At 36.0% G+C, this 26,090-nt stretch overlaps 1 protein-coding gene across 4 annotated transcripts in view; it reads right to left on the bottom strand.

Moving 5' to 3' along the window:
• Positions 1 to 26,090, bottom strand: part of MEI4 (meiotic double-stranded break formation protein 4) — a 319,253-nt gene that overhangs the window by 70,915 nt on the left and 222,248 nt on the right. Inside the window, exon 5 of one of the 4 annotated variants that reach the window (XM_050788272.1) lies at positions 11,430 to 12,243. The exons of the other annotated variants lie outside the window; for them this stretch is intronic. Within the exon in view, the coding sequence (XP_050644229.1) occupies positions 11,974 to 12,243 (270 nt within the window). The 3' untranslated portion in view covers positions 11,430 to 11,973. Of the gene's footprint in view, positions 1 to 11,429; positions 12,244 to 26,090 lie in introns of those variants that run through there. 4 annotated transcript variants of the gene reach the window in all.

Genomic DNA, 26,090 nt, shown 5'->3' with positions numbered 1-26,090 from the left:
TTGGCAGGTATATGATGCCACAAGGAGATGAATAAGGTCAATTTTATATGGAAATATTGAAAATGTTTTCTCCATTATAAAGAACAACTTTCAGGAAGATTACCTCTATATTCATAAATCTATCACTTCTTGCCTTATTAACTTTTATTAAATTGTTAGATTTCCAATATTTCCTACAATGTGACATACTGCTTTTGTATTATCTCTACCTACTTTAACACATTCACAATTACTACAATGCCAGTAATTTTATTTCCAAAACTGAAATCGGTGAAAGGCAAATCATATTGCATCCCCTGGCCAACAGGATCATGTCTAACTCTTTATTATATTATTGTCTGTTCAGTGCATTCTGCCTGTAAACACTGCTTCTACAATATATGTTTTGTGACTTTCTAATGAGTTTTGTGTATTTCCTCTGAATAGCAGGTTGACATAATGATAGTCCTCCGACTATTAATAAATTCTGCTATCATTCTGCCATAATTGTTCCCATTTACTGCTATGTTTCCTTTGCCCCATTTTGAGGAGAAAATACAGATAAATTTGCATATAATCCCTTTGAATACACAAAATTTGCTATGAATTACTCTCTGTATTGTTCAGCAAAAGTATCCATGAGCAGATAAAGGCTCATCTGTTTTTTGAGTGATTAAAGGTTTGAAGCAGACACAGTGAACAGTAACTGTTGAAAATGAAGCAAAAGTAAACTAAGCGCTCATTTCTTATCCTTATGTTCATATGCTGATGCTCTTCCCCATTTTTGTAACTTCCCTTTCTCTTGAGTTGGAAAAAAAGATGGGGGCCTAACAGCATTCCAAATTTGTAGAATAATGAAGCACTCAGTAGTGGACTGAATCAGCTGCCTGGTCCTTCTTTCTTATTACTAAACGCACCTCATGGAAAATGATAATTGAAAGCACAGCATCGTTCATTCATTCATTCATTTATCCAATAGTCAATAAAAACTACACATAAATATAAAAAATCCTAAATCTTTCTTTCCATTGTGTCTGAGCAATACACATAACTTCAATATATTCTTTTCTCTCAGCATTGTTTTATTTAAGATACTAAAGGGAAAGACACACATGACAACTTTGTCACTGACAGGCTGCGCAACACTTGATGTGGTTCTTCAGTAACCTAGTTCAAAACTATAACAAGCAATGGGTGTCAAGGGTGGAAAAGGTTTGAAATGTCTGTTATCAGTCTACATATTACAAATGAGTTGAGACACCCAAGTTCATCTGTAAGGAGGATAACTAAAAATTGAATATTTTTTTCCCACAAAAATAACTTTATACATAGTGATGAGGTTTTTCATCAGGACATAAAATTAGCTTAATTCATGATTAACTTTAATGTACCTTGTAGTGTTATTTGATTTATAACTACCCACAATTGGCAACATTTTTTTTCCTAAAGAAAAAATATTTTCTAAATTTCAATTCATTCTTCACCTAGGCAACAGCATCTAAAAACAAGATAACTACATGAGAGAATACATCTGCCTATATGTCTAAATTTGCAGATTTATATTCAGTTATGGACCCTGTGAAGGAAAGGGAAGGAGAGTCACCTGGACTGGAAGTTGTCAAGGGTGCTTCAAACCTATTATTCACTCACCTACTTGGGTGCAGCAAATCATTCACAATTTGGAAAATTGTTCCCCATTGCAAAACATGCTTCAACTTTTCTAACTCCCATGTGTGACAGAGAATAAGGAAACTAATAGTAAGTTTAGAAATTAATATAGTAATGCAGTCAGCAACTATTGATCATTTACTATGTTCCAGAAACATAGCACAAACCTACGCTAAACATCAAGATTTAAGTTTAGAAATACTCTTTCAATGGCCTGGTGTGGTGGCTCATGCCTGTAATCCCAGCACTTTGGGAGGCTGAGGTGGGCAGATCACAAGGTCAGGAGGTAGATACCATACTGGCTAACAAGGTGAAACCCTGTCTCTATTTGTAAAAATACAAAAAAATTATCCATGGATGTTGGCAAGCACATGTAATCCCGGCTACCCTGAAGGCTGACAGGAGAATCGCTTGAACCTGGGAGGCGGAGGTTGCAGTGAGCCTACATTGCGCCTCTGCACTCCAGCCTGGGCAACAGAGCAAGACTCTGTCTCAAAAAAAAAAAAAAAAAAAAAAAAAAAGAAAAGAAAAGAAATACTCTTCCAAAATGTTCAAAGTGTAGTGGCCAATATCAAGTTTACACACATTAATTTTATTTAAAAAGTAGTTGTAGTTCAGCCAATCAACTGTGTGAGTCAAGTTTACTGTTTGATCTTTCCAACATTGTTTTATCTATAAAATGAGGATAAATGAATTTGAAGGTGCCAAGTGTTTTTCAGTTGAAAAATTGAGTGGACTGCCAATGAAATTGTCAATAAATGAAATCACATGGTCCAAGGGGTGTGCAGAATTCAAATTCAGTTCAGGCAGGTCAGATTGGGAGATGGTGGGTGTGTGGTAGCTTATGCTTCAAAGAAAAGTGGACTTTAGTGCAAAGTAACTAAAAAAGTTATAGTTCACATGAGGCCTATGTTGACTGAAGCAGTATTAGCTAGTGGCTGGAGTATCATTGGATGCTGAGAGAATTGAAGAATAAAATACTGCAAGTATGTTCTAGCTATGTTATGGAAGGCACTCATAGGAACAAAGAAGGGTAATAGGACAGTAGTTCTATAGGTATATTTGTTAGGGATCAGTGGTTCTAAGCTACAGAAACTGTCTTTGTTTAAAGTACGCAGACTACTAATAGCTTTGCTTAAAGAACGTCTGTGGTAGCTCATAGATTCAACTGGAAAGTTGGAAGATCATATTTGGAAAAAGGCAAGAAGCAGGTAGCTCTGAGGGCCTAGCAGCAAGAACTATTCAACAATTTCATCAGTCTGTTGCCATCATAAAGGATGACCTACAACTGATTTCAGTGATTCTGCACAGGATTGATATTCCAGAAAAGGAGTTTCCAAATGGCCTAGCAAATATGTGAACACTTCTCAACTAGAAAAAAACAGCATCTTGATTTTTCAGCCTTAAAGAAGACTGAGCATAATGGGCAAGAAAATTCACAAAAGTAAATTAGGATGTTATTTCTAAATCCACTATCCTTAGCCAGAGCAAAGGCCAGGATCCATATTCATGGAGAATTAGAATGGTAACAAGGAGCTAGGGCAGGAAGCCTGGCATATGAACCTTGCACAAAGAATTCTCACCTAGTGTGTAGGCACCTGAAATCTATTCCACAGCTCCCTCACTGGTAGGAAAGAGGTCTCCTAAATATATCACCGGTTCCAGATCTCGCTAACTGAAAACCTCTGAAGGACTGATTCATCTCTGGCATACTAACAAGTTAAGTGTATAATTAAGCACTTTCCACAGTTTCAAGCACACAGAAATTATGGGTAACAATTATTAACATGAATGTTGATATAACATTATTATAACATAATCACTGTAGTTGCCATTAAACATAGGCTGAATGAGAAGAGATTCAGGCAGAGAAACTATTTCAGTATGGTTTGGCTATAAGTTCACTTAGAATTCAGGCAGAATACTTGGAATAGAAGAAGATATGAATAAATAAAATTTAATACTGTCTCTGACACTATCTCTGTGACTCTGGACAAGTCACTGAACCTCTCTGCACCTGCTTCTTCCTATGTAAAATGGAATTAATAGGAATAGTAATACTACTTATTGCATAGGGTCGTTATGAATAATGAACGAGGTAACACATGAAAAGTGCTTGGGACCGTGCCAGATACATAATAAACATTATATAACTGTTATCTCCTTTTCTTAGTATCATTATTATTACTTTAGAGTTCACAAAGTGCTTTTCACAATATTGATTTCATTCATGCTAACAATTCTATGGTCAAAGTATTCTTCTTTAAAATTTTAACAATAAAAAATAGATATTTTACTTTTATGATGTGGATAGTGATACTCTCATCTTTTAACTATGAGTGTATTCTACCAGACCTTATAGATGTATACAAAATTATATCACTGAAGGACCTCCATGAAGACAGAAAAAAGAAAAGTCCCCAATGCTGGGTAATAACATTTAATAATAATTGGTAGTTACATTTAACATTTAATAATAATTGGTAGTTATATTTCACAATTTTAGTGATATATACATAAATGATGTATACAGATATGTATACAGAAATGATTCTAGCAGAAATACAGATAGTCTTTGTTCTTTAACCTTCTGAATAAAAAACAGATGCTCTCTTTTATAATGAGAAAATAAGACTATTAAATGATTTGTCCTAAGTCACAGGATTACTTGGCCAACGATGGTCCTCTACCCTCTTTACTTCCATCTCCACCCACAACCCCACACCTCCCCACTTCTATTTGTATCTTCTGTAAATTGGTCTCTCTGGGCTTCATTGCTGTTTTAATATGGTAAAAAACAGAAAGGCCCATTTTCAAATGAAACTTTAATATAGGGCTGATTGACAAGGCACAGAGCAAGTAAAAGTCCTTACATCTTTTCCCCAAACCTAACAAAATGAGTAAACAATAACTGTCCAAATACAGTTTTTTGGGGGGGAAAATATCAGCAATGTTTTTAATTATTTAAATTTTATGTATTTTCTCCTGCGATGTCAAAAGTTATAAAGACATTTTCTTTCTAACTTCATAAGATGGTTCAGAAATGTCAAACATTGTCAACAGGATCATACTGATTAATGGTTATCTTGAAATAGAAATTTTTTTCTTCTCCTTTATGACAAAAAGTACAATTTTGAAGCTAGTGTAAACTATGCTTCAAATGTATTATTTATTTCCACTTCTAAGTCTTAGGAATTAACTGTAATCCATGTATGGATGTCTGATCTTGATCCTTGTGTTTTGAAAGATTTAACTCACTTTATCCTCAGAAAGTGTTACTCAGACTGACTTACAAAGCAATCAGATAGCAAAGTAGAATTTACATCTATTTCTTTTAAACAAATGCCACCAATTTGGCCATCTCTAGCATCTTACTGCACTTCTTTTATTCTTCCAAATATAAAGGAATATTTCAATTATCAAATTTTACTTAATATAATGTAAATTTCCCACCACTATAATTATCATAAGCGCATGCTGCATATGTCTAAAAAGAACACTTTAAGAAGTGTGCAAACTGGAGTTCTGCTGTCAGGATAACTTTATGCTCTACACTCAGTTTCTACTTCTGCTGTTAGGAACATGACAGCTGTTTGTATTTGAGTGCCAAGAATGTGGAGTACATGTTGACTCAGTTGCTTGCTGCCTATCTAAATCTTGGCTTTGATTTCTTTTTCTAGCTGTCACCTTGGGCAAATTACTTAAATGCCCTGTGCTTGCTTTTCACCTAATTGGAGATAATCAGTATACTTACCTTATAGGGTTGTTAGAAGGATTAAACAAAATAATAAAGAACAAGTATGGAGTGCCTAGCACATATCAAAGGCTGATTAAATGCTGGGTACTATCTGCCTTACTAAAGTGATGGTGAAAAGCCATATGGATTATGGTATGTGATTTTCTTTTAAATAGAATCTCTGGAATAGAATTCTATTTAAAAGGGATTCACCACATGAGCCACGATTATACAAGCCTTAGAAATTATTTTTTGAAGTCCTCACTTGGGAATAGTATCAGCATATTAATTTGGAGTTGGAGACATCGTCACATTTCTATAACGTTTGTTCTAGCTTTTGTTTTTTCATTTTACACTTGGAATGGCTGTATTCTCTTCGCCCAGTGTCTTATGTTCTCTTCTATTAATAGATTTTTATCAAGTTGCAAGATAAAATGCCTAGTCAGCTATGACAAACTCCACTTCTTAGTCCTGGGCCATGGTGGAAGGGGACATGCTACTATTTTTTGCTTTTTCTTCTTCTTCTCTTTTTTTAACAGACAAGGTTTTTCTCTGTCACCTAGGCTTACCTCAAACTCCTGGCCTCAAGCGAGCATCCTGCCTCAGCTTCCCAAAGTGCTAGGATTAGAGGTGTGAGCTACCATGCCTGGCTACCCTCCTCATTTTAAAAGTTCATGTCGCCGGGCGTGGTGGCTCACGCTTGTAATCCCAGCACTTTGGGAGGCCGAGGCAGGTGGATTACCTGAGGTCGGGAGTTCAAGACCAGCCTGACCAACATGGAGAAACCCCGTCTCTACTAAAAAAATACAAAATTAGCCGGGGTGGTGGCACATGCCTGTAATCCCAGCTACTCGGGAGGCTGAGGCAGGAGAATCGCTTGAACCCGGGAGGCGGAGGTTGCGGTGAGCCGAGATTGCGCCATTGCACTCCAGCCTGGGCAAAAAGAGCGAAACTCTGTCTCAAATAAATAAATAAATAAATAAATAAATAAATAAATGTATGTTCATGTCACTCCTTGCAATGAACTGGCTCTGGAACTATTCTAAAGAGAAATGTCATGCCAGGGAGATTCCAGGGTGTGTTCCATGCCCTCAATGCAAGATAAAACAAAAAGGCACCAACAATCCTGCTATTGCTTGTAGTGGCTCCCCTTAAAAACCCAAGGTAAAATACAGGAAAGACTTTCTTTTTCAAACTTCAGAATTCATTTCAAGAGGTTTGGATCTCTTTTTAGAAAATGTGGAATTTGAGTGTGTGTGTGTGAGAGAAATAAGAACAAATGCTGGTTGAAGTGTCTGGCATTTCCAGTGTTCCTGAAATGATTATTTATTCATGAAAATGTCTTCTTAGTTAAGTCATTAAAGCTAACAGCAGAGATTGGTCTGTTCCCTCCTCCTGTGTCAGGGGTGCTGTCCTTAGGCAACTCTGAAGACCCAAAGTGGCAGAATCAAATTAAGCAGCGAAGTTGAACCAAATTAAGCACTGTTTATTAATTATTTATTTATAGCTCACCATATTCTAGAAGGATTTATGGCAGTTAGAATTTCATCTCCAGGGTTGAGAAATAGAATAATATGTTTATAATTCAGTTATATTTACTATATGTATTAAACAGATCTCCTGGAATAAAAGGAATATTCTGATGTTACTTGGGGCAGCTAATAAGAGGAAAGTAACATCATGTGTGCATCTCTCTCTCTGCCCATTCATCGCTCTATCCCAGGACAAATGAAAAAAGCTATAGTCAATTTGATCTCCTAAACTCAGATTACAATAATTTTTTAAAGTACTATCATGGAGAATAAAGATATGTTTTAGTTAGAGAGCTAAAAGCTAAATATTAAAATGCTATTTTTAGGTGCTATTAAGGTTGATCTGTTTATAAATATGCTACTTCAGTGAACTTGGAATCATTTGGTTTCCAAAAAATCCTCCTTTGGAATTTTAAGGCACATATAAGGAAACTTAAAAAAAATCAATACTATGGGATGACTAAATTTCTACTTTCTGAATGATTTTATAAGTATAAAACCTTCCTGATCAGTAAAAACAATATCAGTGGTTCTCAAACATTGGTGGACATCAGACTCACTTGGAAGACTTGATAAAACACAGATTACTGAACCACAACCCCAGTGTTTCTGATCCTGTAGTAGGTCTGGGGTGAAGGCTTAGAATTTTTATTTCTTACAAGTTTCCAAGTGATGCTAATATGGCTGGGTTGGGGACCACATTTGAGGACCACTGCTTTGTATATGGTCAGAGACAACTAAGGTTAATTAACGTTATCACCTGGAAATCTTGCTGCTCTAGTGGACTGACTAAACATTTACTTACATAAACACAACTACTGACAGAAATACAACAAAAGTTCACCAACCATTTAAGCAGCTAGAACAAAATTTAGATTACTATGTCAGAAGAAAATACTACAAATACAGGGTATATGCCTATGAAGTATATAACTGAATTATTTAAATGTCTTAAATGTTAGAACATTAGTTTATTTTCAGAAGTTTTGCTTCCTATTAGGAATAGATCCTTAAAATTCCTTTCATATTAAATAAAAACAGAGGACTTTCATATTAAGTAAAAAACAAAAAAAGAGGCTGTTTATTTCTTATGTGTTTCTAATACTCTGTAATATTTAGAAAGTTCTTACGAGACCAGTATATTTATTAACCAGATAACTTTTGTATTGTGCAATTCTAGAAATAATTTGGGAAGAATAAATTAACTTTTAACAATAATAAAATCCTATCTTTTTTTCAATAATAGATAAACATTAATAAGTTAATTATCTCCTTCAGCAAACATTGATGTAGTTGGGTCGTTATGTTGACTGCTAAGAGAAATCTTGGTTTTATAAATCTGACAAAAGTTAAAGCTTAGTATGCTTTATTTTTTCAAATAATTGGTTTGTAGACAATTGGTGCTTCATATTTGATGAATAAAGGAAATTAGGTTATAATAAAGCAGAGCTGTCAATATTTTCCCCACAATATGGCCTTCAGAAAATCTGTAAATGTATATACAAATTTGGAAATGCAAATGACTTGTTTCCCTGCCTCTCTTGAAATATGCTGACCTTGGCTAAAAGATAACAAATATTATTAAAAAGTACAAAGCCTGTGAGATAATTGTATATATTTTTCCAAGAACAAACCAATCAGATTTGTTTTCTCTCCCCATTTTGCTATACTACAGCCTCACAGTCTACCTAAACACCTCTGGAGGGAGCTTTGTACCTTTCAGGACATTATTGTTTGAAGACAATCTGTAACTTGGCTACAGTCTTGAGTAGCAAAATGCTACAACCCTGAAGAGGTCAAAGATGCTGTTCCTCTGGTTTGCTTGTAGATAGGACAACTTGTTTACAGCGGTTACAAAATCCAAAATAAGCTAATCATAAGCTAGTAATGTCCACTAACTATGAACTATACATTCATAGTTAAGCATGTATAAAGCTTTGATGACAATTGCAAAGAAGTTGTGTTTGTGAAAGTTTCCTGAAGTGCCAGGAAAGCTGCATATAACAGGCAGTGCAGTAAAGTAGGAGTGTGGAATTGGAAGACGGACTTCCTCAGGATGAAACCTAACTGCCACTTCCTGGTGTTGTGAACTTGCGCAAGCTGTTTAATATTCCTTTGCCTGAGTTCTTCATCTCTAAAACACAGATTCAGGAAATAATCGTACCTTTCTCATATAGTTGCTGGGAGAATCAAAAAGGTTAATATATGTAAAATGCTTATGTAAGTCCCTGACTATTTGGTATTATGCATATCATACATATGTATGTATATTATTACTTATTTATATATTTTATTATATAAACATAAAATATTTTATATTTACTCATAAAATATATATTATAATGAATAGTATATGAGTTTCAGCAAGTATCATCACTTTTTATTTCCTTCATTTTTTTTTTTTTTTTTTGAGACGGAGTCTCGCTCTGTCGCCCCGGCTGGAGTGCAGTGGCCGGGTCTCAGCTCACTGCAAGCTCCGCCTCCCGGGTTCACGCCATTCTCCTGCCTCAGCCTCCCGAGTAGCTGGGACTACAGGCGCCCGCCACCGCGCCCGGCTAGTTTTTTGTATTTTTTAGTAGAGACGGGGTTTCACCGTGTTAGCCAGGCTGGTCTCAAACTCCTGACCTGGTGATCCGCCCGTCTCGGCCTCCCAAAGTGCTGGGATTACAGGCTTGAGCCACCGCGCCCGGCAATTTCCTTCATTTTTATGATCATTCTATGGTTCTCTTTATTTCCTATCCTATCTTATATCCAGTTTCAGTGCTGCCCAATTTCTACTGACTCCATTACTCTTATCCCTAAAACCTTAATTCTAAAGTTAGACATTACCTAAATATAAACTGTTATAATATTCTTAAACATTGTAATACTAGTTAAAATCATTCATTAATTCACTGCTTTACTGAAACACAGATACAAATGTCTCATTTTTATCATTTTATCTTCTTTTTGATGAGTAGATTTGGACCTTAATACTAATTTACTAATACTTACTTAATACTAATTCACTCTGATATAGACTGAAACACAGGATAATGAAAGTTTAAGTATCATATACTTGGTGGAAGTTAAATGTTTATATAAAATGGATACCAAATGGAAATAAAATGTTTCTCCATTTTGTGCATTTACAATGATCCCAATATCTTGCATCTTCTTTTATAATAAATATATTTCCTAGGCTAATTTTCAGACCTTGAAGCCTTGGAGACCACTGAAATTAATAAATTCGTTGTAGCTCCAAAAGTTTCTTGGCTGATCATTACATTGCCTGGCTGCAATGGGGAAAGGGCCATTGCTGATACTTGTGTATTTACCAATCTTCTTTAATCATAATGAAAGAAGATGAAGGTGTCATGGAAAGTGGCTTTTGTGTAATGCCATCAACTGAAATGATTTCCATTAGCCTTCACAGGCGTTCACAGGAATCAGACATTAGAAAAATCCCTCCTAATTCAAGATTTGGACTATCCTTCTTGTATTCAACTGGTACTTGTGGTGAAGTAAATTATTGGCCCTAATTACCTACGTACATCGATGATCATTGCCATGTAACTGCAAGTTCTCCCACTCAAGGTGAAGTCTGCTCCCGTCACTTTTCTTTGGGCTTGACCATTTGGTGTACTTTGACCAACAAATGTGGATGAAAGTGCTAATGTGACATTTCTCAGCCTAGCCTTTTGTCTTGCTCAACTGCCACTGCCATGAGAGGAGCTTCCACTGAGAAGCTATTTCCCTCTCAGTCTGGTTCTCAGAATATGCACATGTGGAAGAGAAGAAAGCCTGACTTTTAGCAAGAAGCCAATTCCTGTGGTATGTGCAACCTGAGCAGGGTTTTTCATTAAAGTCCAGTCCAAATCAGCTGATCCTTGAGTGACCTGCATATATCTGAGAAACATTATTGTTGTATGCCACTGATATTTTATGATCATCTGTTACATAACAAAAGCTGACTGACATACATTTAGTTTCAGGATTATCAAAAAGGCATTATCTTTTCAAAAATGCTAGAAATAATTCCAAAGATAATTGTGCCAGATGACATACTTGTATATACATTGTGGATGGAATTAGCAAGATTATTTTTAATGCCAATGACATTTATGAATGCTAATTATGAAACACTATCACATATAATTAAGGAAATTTATATTTTGTGTTCCCTAAGTGGCACTATAGGAAAATACGTAACATGTGCTCATTAAGTTTGTGGTTATGATTTTAATCACTGAAATGATGTCAATGAAATTGTCAATGAAATTGTAACTGAAAAATTCAACCAACCAAATAACTATAAATTGCATTTTTTGATTGATGGATATTAGAATTTATAAGGTATCTCTAGTGACTTAATTGTATACTATTTGACAATAGTATAACTATTACATATTATATATTATATATTATATATATATTAAATATTATAAATATTTAATCAACAGAATTGAAACAAGTATTTGTTGAAAAACGAAGATTTTAAACAACTAATAGTATTTTCAAAAGAGCTCGACAAATGTATTGGCCATATGAAATTGAAATAAAAAACAATTAAGTTTCCAAATGTTAAAAAAATTCTACTTCTATATGATTCTCATCTAAGATGAAAGCAATGATGTAAGTTCAACTATGTAAGAAAAAGTTTTTAAAATTGCATTTATGACCACTTATATTCCAACACTTTGTGTTGATAATGCAACTAAACTTTAAAAATCTCTTTGATTACCATTTAGCATCAATTGCATGGAAATCTTTCACAACTTCAGTATCTTTTAAGAGACAGACAATTAATGGTCCATTTTACAGAATAATAGAGCTAAACTATATTGAGTGAAATAAGATATAGTTACATGGGAATAACGATGGCATTACCAACTGAAACTGACTGATTTTAGTATAGAAATATGATTCATAAAATTTCATACAATTTAACCATTAAGTTGAATTGATAATTATATTTAGAGATCAATTCTAAAATGCTAATTAAAATACTATTGAAAATCTTTTCAGTATGAGATTTTCATATATTCCACTTTATTATGCTTCAAACGTGGTAAACTGCTAAGGAATGGAGTTATTTTTAAGAGATTCTATCTGTGCTGAGTTCAAAAGAATGCCCACTCTCCATAAATAAATAGTAAACAAAGGAAATGCATCAGAAAGTTGGAAAATAGTTTCATCATGCTTCTGAAGAAATTTCTTGATTTCTTGGTCATCATGACCTATACTTGAAGTGTTGCCTTCTTTGGTTTCCTTTTGAAGAAGCTGCTCCAGAACCCAGAACAGGTAGAAAATGTTTTCATAGCGTGACACATCGTAACTCGCTTGCTCCTACAAATAAACAACAAACTCCTTTAAAAAATTGGCTATAAATTACCTAAGAAAAATGTCATATGAAGATACCAGATTTTCAGGCAAAATAAAAATATTTGATATATAAATTTTAAAACCTTCTGTCATCCTGTCACTGGTGAACAATGGGGAAATTTAAAACATTTCCTTTTTTCAAAGACTTTACAATCATGGTGAATGACTTCTCTTTCTTGCTAGTTCATGAAGCTCCAAATCCCTTCCCTGCATTCTTGCAGAGAATACTCAAATGAATCTGAGAATACCTGGCAAGGAGTCTTACCAATGACTTGGCAAGGAGTCATACCAGTGCTAAATTCAGTCTTTTGCCAAAACTTTTTAATTCATGGGACTTATTTTGATTGATATAAAACAATCCTAGAGTAGGTAGAGTCATAGTCTGTAGGTGACAAGATGTGATATCATATTGAATCTTCCTGATACAACTCAGGGAGGAGTAGCATTGAATCATATACACAGTCATGAGAAGAAATGTAGATGCATCTTGTAGAACTTTTAATTTGGCCTAGATGCTTGAATGTGAGATAGATAAGTCACAGAAAGGCCTAAAAACTAGATAATAGCAAGCATAAGATGAGAGAATGGCAGAATCAGTATAAAAATGAAAACTGGCTTTATCATTAGCTAATTAATTATGAAATGTGTCAGAAGCCCGATGAAGTGAGCAGATTGCTTATCACTATTCTACAGTCAAGGAAATGGATCCTCTGAAAAGTAGACTAATTAGAACTCAAATCTGCAGATGCTAACCAGGGACTTTTTTTTTTTTTTATTTTCCTGATACATTTCGTTCAAGTTCATTAAGAAAGTATTAACATTGGGAAAAAAAGAAAACTCTTTTAGAACCATTTACGAAATATATTCACTGTATTAATACAAAAATGAAAGAACATTGTTTCAGAGTTGAGACAAATATATTCTTCAACAAGGTGACCCAATAAGCAGAGTAAGATATATACAGGCATACCTCATTTTAGTGTACTTTACATTATTGCACCTCCCGGATACTGCGATTTTTTCAAATTGAAGATTTGAGGCAACCCTGCATCAAACTAGTTTATCAGAGTCATTTTTCCAACATGTGCTCACTTTGAGCCACATATTGGTAATTATCACAATATTTCAAATTTTTCATTGTTACTTTATCTGTTACAGTGATCTGTGATCAGTCATCTTTGATGTTACCACTTTAATTGTTTTGAGATACCACAAACCATGCCCACATCAGATGGCGAACTTGACTGATAAGTGTGTGTGTTCTGACTGCTTCACCAATTGGCCATTATCCATCTCCCTTACTCTCCTTAGGCCTCCTTATTCTCTGAGACAAAACAATATTGAAATCAGGCCAATTAATAACCCTACAAATGGTCTCAGAGTGTTCAAGTGAAAGCTTGCCTATGTTTCATTTTAAATCAAAAACTAGAAATCATTAAGCTTAGTGAAGAAGGCATGTCAAAAGCTGAAACAGGCCAAAAGCTAGGACTCGTGCCAAAGTTAACCAGGTTGTAAATTCAAAGAAAGAGTTCTTGAAGGAAATTAAAAGTAAAGTGCTATTTCACTGAACACACAAATAATAAGAAGGGGAAACAGCCCGATTGGTAACACGGAAAAAAATGTAGTGGTCTGAATGCAATATCAAACCAATCACAACATTCACTTAAGCCAACACCTGAACCAGAGAAAAGGTCTAACTCTTCAATTTTATGAAGGCTGAGTAAGGTGAGGAAGCTACAGAAGAAAATCTGAAGATGGCAAAGGCTGATTCATGAGGCTTAGGGAAGAAGCCACCTTCATAACATAAAATTACAAGGTGAAGCAACAAATGCTGATACAGAAGCTGCAGAAAGTTATCAAGAAGTTACAGGTAAGATAATAAAAGAAGGTGGCTACACTAAACAACAGTTGTTCAGTGTAGATGAAACAGCCTTCTGTTGAAAGAAGATGACATCTAGGAATTTTGTAGCTACAGGGGATAAATAAATGTGTGTCTCTGCATGCGAGATGGGTCTCCTGAATACAGCAAACTGATGGGTCTTGACTCTTTATCCAATTTGCCAGTCTGTGTCTTTTAATTGGACCATTTAGTCCATTTACATTTAAGGTTAATATTGTTATGTGTGAACTTGATCCTGTCATTTTGATATTAGCTGGTTATTTTGCTTGTTAATTGATGCAGTTTCTTCCTAGCATTGATCGTCTTTACATTTTGGCATGTTTTTGCAATGGCTGGTACCGGTTGTTCCTTTCCATGTTTAGTGCTTCCTTCAGGGTCTCTTGTAAGGCAGGCCTGGTGGTCACAAAATCTCTAAGCATTTGCTTGTTGTAAAGGATTTCATTTCTCCTTCACTTATGTAACTTAGTGTGGCTGCATATGAAATTCTGGGTTGAAAATTCTTTTCTTTAAGAATGTTGAATATTGGCCCCTATTCTCTTCTGGCTTGGAGAGTTTCTGCCGAGAGATCTGCTGTTAGTCTGATGGGCTTCCCTTTGTGTGTAAGCTGACCTTTCTCTCTGGCTGCCCTTAACATTTTTTCCTTCATTTCAACTTTGGTGAATCTGACAATTATGTGTCTTGGAGTTGCTCTTCTTGAGGAGTATCTTTGTGGTGTTCTCTGTATTTCCTGAATTTGAATGTTGGCCTGCCTTACTAGATTGGGGAAGTTCTCCTGGATGATATCCTGAAGAGTGTTTTCCAGCTTGGTTCCATTTTCCCCCTTACTTTCAGGCACACCAATCAGACGTAGATTTGGTCTTTTCACACAATCCCATATTTCTTGCAGGCTTTGTTCATTTCTTTTTAGTCTTTTTTCTCTAGACTTCTCTTCTCACTTCATTTCATTCATTTGATCTTCAATCATTGATACTCTTTCTTCCAGTTGATTAAGTCAGTTACTGAAGCTTGTGCATTTGTCATGTAGTTCTCGTGTTATGGTTTTCATCTCTATCAGTTCTTTTAAGGTCTTCTCTGCATTGATTATTCTAGTTATCCATTCATCCATTCTTTTTTCCAAGTTTTTAGTTTCTTTACACTGGTTGTGTAGATTCTCTTTTAGCTCTGAGAAGTTTGATTGACAGAAGCTTTCTTCTCTCAACTCATCAAAGTCATTCTCCGTGCAGCTTTGTTCCGTTGCTGGTGATGAGCTGCGTTCCTTTGGAGGGGGAGATGAGCTCTGATTTTTTGAATTTCCAGCTTTTCTGCCCTGCTTTTTCCCCATCTTTGTGGTTTTATCTGCCTTTGGTCTTTGATGATGGTGACGTACTGATGGGGTTTTTGTGTGGGGGTCCTTTCTGTTCTGTTAGTTTTCCTTCTAACAGTCAGGACCCTCAGCTGTATGTCTGTTGGAGTTTGCTTGAGGTCCACTGCAGACCCTCTGACTGGGTATCAGCAGCAGAGGCTGCAGACATAGAATATTGCTGAACAGCGAGTATTGCTGTCTGATTCTTACCCTGGAAGTTTTGTCTCAGGGGTGTATCCCGCCGTGGGAGGTGTAAGGTGTTGGTCTGCACCTAGTGGGGGATGTCTCCCAGTTAGGCTACTCAGGGGTCAGGGACCCACTTGAGCTGGCAGTCTGTCCATTCTCAGATCTCAACTTCTGTGCCGGGAGATCCACTGCTCTCTTCAAAGCTGTCAGACAGGGGCATTTACCTCTGCGGAGGTTTCTGCTGCTTTTTGTTTAGCTATGCCCTGTCCCCACAGGAGGAGTCTACAGAGGCAGGCTGGCCTCCTTGAGCTGTGGTGGGCTCCACTCAATTCAAGCTTCCTGGCAGCTTTGTTTACCTACTTAAGCCTCAGCAATGGCGGGCGCCCCTCCCCCAGCCTCGCTGCCATCTTGCAGTTAGATCTCAGACTGCTGTGCTAGCATTGAGGGAGGCTCCATGGGCATGGGACCCTCCCGGCCAGGTGTGGGATATAATCTCCTGGTGTGCCCTTTGCTAAGACCCTTGGTAAAGTGCAGTATTAGGGTGGGAGTTACCCGATTTTCCAGGTGTTGTGTGTCTCAATTTCCTTTGGCTAGGAAAAGGAATTCCCTTCCTTCTTGCGCTTCCCAAGTGAGGCGATGCCTTGCCCTGCTTCAGCTCTTGCTCGTCAGGCTGCACCCGCAGACCAGCGCCAACTGTCCGACATGCCCCAGTGAGATGAACCCAGTACCTCAGTTGAAAATGCAGAAATCACCCATCTTCTGTGTCACTCATGCTGGGAGCTGGAGGCTGGAGCTGTTCCTATTCGGTCATCTTGGGCATGCCCCTGTGCCACAATTTCTTAATCCAGTCTGTCAATGATGGACATTTGTTTTGGTTCCAAGTCTTTGCTATTGTGAATAGTACTGCAATAAACATACGTGTGCATGTATCTTCATAGGAGCATGATTTATAATCCTTTAGGTATATACCCAGTAATGGGATAGCTGGGTCAAGTGGTACTTCTAGTTCTAGATCCTTGAGGAATCACCACACTGTCTTCCACAATGGTTGAACTAGTTTACAGTCCCACCAACAAAAAAAGTGTTCCTATTTCTCCACATCCTCTCCAGCACCTGTTGTTTCCTGACTTTTTAATGATTGCCATTCTAACTGGTGTCAGATGGTATCTCATTTCAGTTTTGATTTGCATTTCCCTGATGGCTAGTAATGATAAGCATTTTTTCATGTGTCTGTTGACTGCATAAATGTCTTCTTTTGAGAAGTGTCTGTTCAAATCCTTTGCCCACTTTTTGATGGGATTTTTTTTTCTTGTAAATTTGTTTGAGTTCTTTGTAGGTTCTGGATATTAGCCCTTTGTCAGATGAGTAGATTGCAAAAATTTTCTCCCATTCTGTAGGTTGCCTGTTCACTCTGATGGTAGTTTCTTTTGCTGTGCAGAAGCTCTTTAGTTTAATTAGATCCCATTTGTCAATTTTGGCTTTTGTTGCCATTGCTTTTGGTGTTTTAAACATGAAGTCCTTGCCCATACCTATGTCCTGAATGGTATTACCTAGCCTTTCTTCGAGGGTTTTTATGGTTTTAGGTCTAACATTTAAGTCTCTAATCCATCTTGAATTAATTTTTGTATAAGGTGTAAGGAAGGGATCTAGTTTCACCTTATGGCTAGCCAATTTTCCCAGCACCTTTTATTGAATAGGGAATCCTTTCCCCATTTCTTGTTTTTCTCAGGTTTGTCAAAGATTAGATGGTTGCAGATGTATGGTATTATTTCTGAGGGCTCTGTTCTGTTCCATTGGTCTATACCTCTGTTTCAGTACCAGTACCATGCTGTTTTGGTTACTGTAGCCTTATAGTATAGTTTGAAGTCAGGTAGTGTGATGCCTCCAGCTTTGTTCTTTTGGCTTAGGATTGTCTTGGCAATGTGGGGTCTTTTTGGTTCCATATGAACTTTAAAGTAGTTTTTTCCAATTATGTGAAGAAAGTTATTAGTAGCTTGATGGGGATGGCATTGGATCTATAAATTACTTTGGGCACTATGGCCATTTTCACGATATTGATTCGTCCTATCCATGAGCATGGAATGTTCTTCCATTTGTTTGTGTCCTCTTTTATTTCACTGAGCAGTGCTTTGTAGTTCTCCTTGAAGAGTCCTTCACATCCCTTGTAAGTTGGATTCCTAGGTATTTTATTCTCTTTGAAGCAATTGTGAATGGGAGTTCACTCATGATTTGGCTCTCTGTTTGTCTGTTATTGGTGTATAAGAATGCTAGTGACTTTTGTACATTGATTTTGTATCGTGAGACTTTGCTGAAGTTGCTCATCAGCTTAAGGAGATTTTGGGCTGAGACGATGGGGTTTTCTAAATATACAATCATGTCATCTGCAAACATGAACTCTCATTGTAAAGAGATCAAGAATTTATATCAATGTGGCATCTATTTTATCACCATATCCACCAGTCTGCTCAATCCAGTGACCAAGAAAGTTATAAATGTGAGCGAAATCACAGTATGTTTCACCAAAGAAATGTGTGAAGATAAATTTTTAAGGCACTTGGGATTTAATCTATGATGATATTGTGCTAGACAGTAAAAGAGCACATTACTTAGGGATCAGAAAATCACATCAACTTTCCTCTAGAATAGACTTGAACAAGTTTATCCATCTGACATTATTCAGATAAGCAGAGAATATGTTTAAATAATGAAATCAAGATAGTTTTGTAAATATTGTGTTACATTAGGGTGTTGGAGATAGGGAATTGGTTGATTGGACCTTTTTTCAGTTGTTCATATCTCATAAGACTCTTTTTAACACACACACCCTGAAGAAGGCCTTTCAGGGCCTTATGATATTAGAAAAGCTTTAAAATAATCAATTCATATTTAGATTCCTTAGTACCATCCTTCTATGCGAAAAGGAATTATCTTCTAGATTACTACTGTCTATGAAGGACTTTCTTGATGGGGAAATACAGATAATGATGCATTCTCAGGTTCTTTACACATCTCTAGATGTGCAATTCATAATGAGCTTGAAATGGCTTCAATAATTCACCACAGTGTAGTACTTCAATAATACTAATAAATAATATTAGTAATTTTTCTCTAGATACAAAGTAGTTTAAGAGTTGAGACTGTATTTTTTCACTTTGGGTAAAAATATGACAGTAATGATAATGATAACAGATAGTAGATAACACTTATTTGAAAATGTATACTCCTATGCTCTGGTTAAATATATAATCTTATTCTCCCAGCAACCCAATAGAGGAGTTATTGTTACTATTTCCAAGTTTTAGATGAGGAAAAGGAAGTTTACAAAGGTTAAATAACTTTCCCAGATCATATAGCTAGTAAATGACTGAACTGGGATTTAATAAAGATATTAATATATGTTAATTTGATATTATTCCTTTACAAAGAAGGAATTCCCCACAAAGAATGTTACTTACAAAGTAATATTCTAGTTTCTCAAAGATCTCAACCAACAAGGGCCTCTGCCACATATGTCCTTATTGGGAGTCTCAGTAGATGTTTGTGTCAGACAAATACAAATCATCATTTTCTTTTTGTGATTCCTGTACAAACTCCTCTTTGCAGACCTTTTTTTCAGTTTACTCATTTTGCTATTACCTTGTTATATAAATTCAGCTTCAAGAAACAGATTTGTGAAAAGTAAAATAATGAGAAAATCATTATTTTTAAATAAGTCATACAATGACAAATAGATTTTTTTTAATTTTATGTTTTACATATGTGTATATATATATATATTTCTTTCACGTATACTTATGTACACAACTTGCATACTTGTTGAACTGTTTCCGATAGGAAAAAATGGTAAAATGTCAAGATCTAAGGTACTAACAGTTTCAGAACTTTTCATCAAAGTTACCACACATATTAAACATAAATCCTTTAGAACTAGTCTCCTGGATTCAACATTTTAGGCAGATAATACTATTATCTGTATAAAGCAAAATGGATTAATACTTATTGAGTCTTTTCCATCCTTCTTTTATGGGCACTTGTATCAAAAGATGATTCACCAATCTATACCCCTCACTCCCTTTGTGCCCTGCCTCACAATTCTGCTCTAGGAAATTTCTCCTAATTAACCATACTCTGCTCTAACCAGAGCTTTACACTCCCTCAATATAGGCCCAACACCTAGGTTATGGGGAGAAAGAATATAACACAACCTTTGGAAGAAACATACTTTTAAACCATATGTGCTTCTGTTGTAATCATGATTTTATATATGTAAGTATGTATATAACCTGCATGTGATTTTTTGACTCTGTTCTTGAGCATTTGAGCATTGTTGCAAGCATGGTCAATGCTCTACTGCACTGGGCCCCTAGCCTAGCCCCTGCTTATTTGTTAGCTGCTTTGTTGCTTTCTCCTATGCTTTAGAAGTTTCAAGCTAGTTAGTAAATGACTTATAGAGAGTTAACTTCATCCCCCTAGAATTCAGGACTAAAATTGACTGCCTTCTTTACTTTCTACTAAATAACAAAGGATAATTTATTAAAAGTCAGGGTAAGTTTCCTACTGAATTATCATGGTGACAACTGACCTTTTCCTTTAAAGTACCATGTTGAATGTATTCTTTTAGAGACAACTCATTTTAGTTGTTATTACTTCTGTCCTATAAAATCTGGCACAAAGGATACCGACCCAGTGGTATATTATATTCAGTGAACGTTTAGTTTAACATATATATTATGTGGCTATACTCCTTGACTTAATTTTCTGCTCTGTCATATTCTAAATATTCAAATATATCTGTAATATTCTAAATATTCAAATATTTGTTTCCCTTATCATGTGCCATATGTTGCACATTCTTTATTCATTCTTTTTCCCTCTGTCATCATTATTTTTATCTGACTGGGTTGTTTCAAACAACCTGTTTTCAAGGTCTGGATTTTGAAATTCTGCTTGATCTAATTGATTGAAGCTTTCAAATATATTTTGTATTTTATTCAATGAATTATTCAGTTCTAAAAATTCTCTTAAGTTCTTTTTAATGATACCTATTTCAGTGATATATTTCTCATTCATATCATGAATTACTTTTTCTGATTTCTTTGTATTATTTGTGTTCTATCTCACTGAGCTTTTTTAAAATTGATATTTTGAATTCTTGTTCCAGGATTTCATAAATTTATTTTCCATAATAATTTGATGCTGGAGAATTACTGTGTTTATTTGGAGGCACAATCTTTCCTTTTATCATGTTTCTTGTGTCCTTACTTTGATATATGAACATCTGGTATATGAGTGGCTTTTCCCATTTTTGAAATTTGTTTTTTAGATGACTTTTTCCTAAAGATAAATCCATTATTTTGGTTATATTAGGCACATAGTGTTGCTTAGTTTGGGTGATGTTGATCAGATTCTGGCTGCATCCATTGTGTGGTCTTCATATGATTTTTTCAGCTCTAAACAGTATTAGTATTTTTTTCTTATTTTTCAATGGCTTTACCTACTAATTTTACATAGTATTCTAAATCTTTGTTGTCAACAATGTTTATAGCATCTTAACCAAAAGAAGATTCCATATCAAGAACCCACTTTCTTTGCTTATCCATTAGAAACCAGTATGTATCCATTCAAGTTTTATTATGAGATTGCAGCAATTCAATCACATTTTCAGGCTCCATGTCTAATTCTATTACACTTGCTATTTTCACCACATCTGCAGTGACCTCCTCCACTGAAGTCCTGAAGCCATCAAAGTCATTCAATAAGGGTTAGGGTCGAATTCTTCCAAACTCCTGTTAATATTGATATTTTGTATTTCTTTCATGAATTACACATTTTCTTGATGACATCTAGAATGGTGAATCCCTTTCAGAAGGTTTCCAATTTACTTTGCTCATATTCATCACAGGAATCAATATCCAAGTTAGCTATGGCCTTATAAAATAAGTTTCTTTAAAAAGACTTATAAATAAAAATTACTTATTGATCCATGGGCTGCAAAATAGATGTTTGTAGACATTAAAACATTAATATCTTTATGCATCCATCAGAGTTCTTGGATGATCAGGTGCATTGCCAATGAGCAGTAATCTTTTGAAAGGAATATTTTTTTTTCTGAGCAGTAAGTCTCAACAGTAGGCTTAAAATATTCAATAAACAATGCTTTCATCCAGGCTTATTGTTTTATTGATAGATTTCAGCCAGAGTAGATTTAGCATAATACTTAAGGGTTCTAGAATTGTTGGAATGATATATGTGCACTGACTTCAAATTCAAGCCACCAACTGCATTAATCTTTAACAGTAAAGTCAGCCAATCCTTTGAAACTAAGCATCATAGGCTCAAAATAAAGGAATAGAGGAAGATCTACCAAACAAATGGAAAACAAAAACAGATCAAGGGTTTCAATCCTAGTTTTTGATAAAACAGACTTGAAACCCTCAAAGATCAAAAGAGACAAAGAAGGTCATTACATAGTGGCAAAGGGATCAATTCATCAGGAAGAGCTAACTATCCTAAATATATATGCACCCAATACAGGAGCACCCAGATTCATAAAGCAAGTCCTTAGAGATTTACAAAGAGACTTCGACTTCCATAAAATAATAATGGGAGAATTTAACACCCCACTGTCAACATTAGACAGATCAAAGAGACAGAAAGTTAACAAGGATATCCAGGAATTGAATTCAACTCTGCACCAAGCGGACCTAATAGACATCTACAGAACTCTCCACCCCAAATCAACAGAATATAAATTCTTCTCAGCACCACATCACACTTATTTCAAAATTGACCACATAGTTGGAAGTAAAGTACTCCTCAGCAAATGTAAAACAACAGAAATTATAACAAATTGTCTCTCAGACCACAGTGCAATCAAACTAGAACTCAGAACTAAGAAACTCAATCAAAACCGCTCAACTACATGGAAACTGAACAACCTGCTCCTGAATGACTACTGCGTACAAAACAAAATGAAGGCAGAAATAAACATGTTCTTTGAAACCAATGAGAACAAAGATACAACATGTCAGAATCTCTGGGACACATTTAAAGCAATGTGTAGAGGGAAATTTATAGCACTAAATGCCCACAGGAGAAAGCAGAAAAGATCTAAAATTAACACTCTAATATCACAATTAAAAGAACTAAAGAAGCAAGAGCAAACACATTCAAAAGCTAGCAGAAGGCAAGAAATAACTAAGATCAGAGCAGAACTGAAGGAGATAGAGACACAAAACACCCTCCAAAAAGTCAATGAATCCAGGAGCTGATTTTTTGAAAAGATCAACAAAATTTGAACATATGCAAATAAATAAATGTAATCCAGCATATAAACAGAACCAAAGACAAAAACCACATGATTATCTCAATAGATGCAGAAAAGGCCTTTGACAAAATTCAACAGCCCTTCATACGAAAAACTCTCAATAAATTCGGTATTGATGGAACGTATCTCAAAATAATAAGAGCTATTTATGACAAACCCACAACCAATATCATATTGAATGGGCAAAACTGGAAGCATTCCCTTTGAAAACTGGCACAAGACAGGGATGCCCTCTCTCACCACTCCTATTCAACACAATGTTGGAAGTTCTGGCTAGGGCAATCAGGTAAGAGAAAGAAAGAAAGGGTATTCAGTTAGGAAAACAAGAAGTCAAATTGTCCCTGTTTGCAGATGACATGATTGTATATTTAAAAACACCCCATGTCTCAGCCCAGAATCTCCTTAAGCTGATAAGCAACTTCAGCAAAGTCTCTGGATACAGAATCAAGCTGCAAAAATCACAGGCATTCTTATACACCAGTAACACAGAAACAGAGTCAAATCATGAGTGAACTCCCATTCACAATTGCTTCAAAGAGAATAAAATACCTAGGAATCCAACTTACAAGGGATGTAAAGGACCTCTTCAAGGAGAACTACAAACCACTGCTCAGTGAAATAAAAGAGGACACGAACAAATGGAAGAACATACCATGCTCATGGATAGGAAGAATCAATATTGTGAAAATGGCCATACTGCCCATGGTAATTTGTAGATTCAATGCCATCCCCATCAAGCTACCCATGACTTTCTTCACATAATAGGAAAAAAATACTTTAAAGTTCATATGGAACCAAAAAAGACCCCACATTGCCAAGACAATCCTAAGCCAAAAGAACAAAGCTGGAGGCATCATGCTACCTGACTTCAAACTATACTATAAGGCTACAGTAACCAAAACAGCATGGTACTGGTACCAAAACAGCATGGTACTGGTACCAAAACAGAGATATAGACCAATGGAACAGAACAGAGCCCTCAGAAATAAAACCACACATCGACGACCATCTGATCTTTGACAAACCTGACAAAAACAAGAAATGGGGAAAGGATTCCCTATTTAATAAATGGCACTGGGAAAACTGGCTAGCCTTAAGTAGAAAGCTGCAACTGGATCCTTTCCTTACTCCTTATACGAAAATTAATTCAAGAAGGATTAGAGACTTAAATGTTAGACCTAAAATCATAAAAACCCTAGAAGAAAGCCTAGGTAATACTATTCAGGACATAGGCATGGGCAAGGACTTCATATCTAAAACACCAGAAGCAACAGCAACAAAAGCCCAAATTGACAAATAGGATCTAATTAAAGAGCTTCTGCACAGCAAAAGTAACTACCATCAGAGTGAACAGGCAACCTACAGAATGGGAGGAAATTTTTGCAATCTACTCATCTGACAAAGGGCTAATATCCAGAACCTACAAAGAATGCAATCAAATTTACAGAATAAAACAACCCCATCAAAAAGTGGGCAAAGGATAGGAACAGACACTTCTCAAAAGAAGAAATTCATACAGCCAACAGACACATGAAAAAATGCTCATCATCACTGGCCATCAGAGAAATGCAAATCAAAACCACAATGAGATACCATCTCACACCAGTTAGAATGGCAATCATTTAAAAAGTCAGGAAACAACAGGTGCTGGAGAGGATGTGGAGAAATAGGAACACTTTTACACTGCTGGTGGGACTGTAAACTAATTCAACCATTGTGGAAAACAGTGTGTCGATTCCTCAAAGATCTAGAACTAGAAATATCATATGACCCAGCCATCCCATTACTGGGGATATACCCAAAGGATTATAAGTCATGCTGCTATAAAGACACATGCACACGTATGTTTATTGAGGCACTATTCACAATAGCAAAGACTTGGAATCGACCCAAATGTCCATCAGTGACAGACTGGATTAAGAAAATGTGGCACATATACACCATGGAATACTATGCAGCCATACAAAAGGACGAGTTCATGTCCTTTGTAGGGACATGGATGCAGCTGGAAACCATCATTCTTAGCAAACTATCGCAAGAACAGAAAACCAAACACCGCATGTTCTCACTCATAGGTGGGAACTGAACAATGAGATCACTTGGACTCGGGAAGGGGATCATCACATACTGGGTCCTATTGTGGGGAGGGGGGAGGGGGAGGGATAGCATTAGGAGATATACCTAATGTAAATGATGAGTTAATGGGTGCAGCACACCAACATGGCTCATGTATACATATGTAACAAACCTGCACGTTGTGCACATGTACCCTAGACCTTAAAATATAATTTTTTTAAAAAAGAAAATGTGGCACATATACACCATAGAATACTATGCAGCCATAAAAAAGGATGAGTTCATGTCCTTTGTAGGGACATGGATGCAGCTGGAAACCATCATTCTCGGCAAACTATCACAAGAACAGAAAACCAAACACCACATGTTCTCACTCATAGGTGGGAATTGAACACTGAGAACACTTGGACACAGGAAGGGGAACATCACACACCAGGGCCTCTTGTGGGGTTGGGGGAGTGGGGAGGGATAGCATTAGGAGATATACCTAATGTAAATGAGGAGTTGATGGGTGCAGCACACCAACATGGCACGTGATACATATGTAACAAACCTGCACTTTGTGTACATATACCCTAGAACTTAAAGTATAATAAAAAAGAAAAAAAAATAGGGTTTGCATTCCTCTGTTCTCACAGATCTCTTGAGTCAACGTTCAAAAACTGTACCTTGCAGCTACACTACTTTCTCAGTATCACTGTCTTAATTATGGGGCTGTCAACCCCACTTATAAGAAACTTTCCCTGTTTTATACTATGATATTACAATCTAAAGCTGGAAATCTTTTTCAAGTACATATGAAAAGTAAATAGATCATTTGTTAGTCTGGACTTCCATCATCACAGTAGTTCTTAACAAAACAATACTGATCAGACAATCTGTTTATTAATACAGGGTTTATTATGTGAAAGAACAGGGCTCAGAAACTGGAATAAAAGCAGCTAAATTCTCTAAGGACTGACTCAGCTGGTGGTACTTCG

Source organism: Macaca thibetana, chromosome 4 (assembly GCF_024542745.1).
Source record: "Macaca thibetana thibetana isolate TM-01 chromosome 4, ASM2454274v1, whole genome shotgun sequence".
NCBI classification, from domain to species: Eukaryota; Metazoa; Chordata; class Mammalia; order Primates; family Cercopithecidae; genus Macaca; species Macaca thibetana.
Note: the sequence above shows the minus strand (reverse complement) of the source record. Positions and strands in the feature narration are given on the sequence as shown.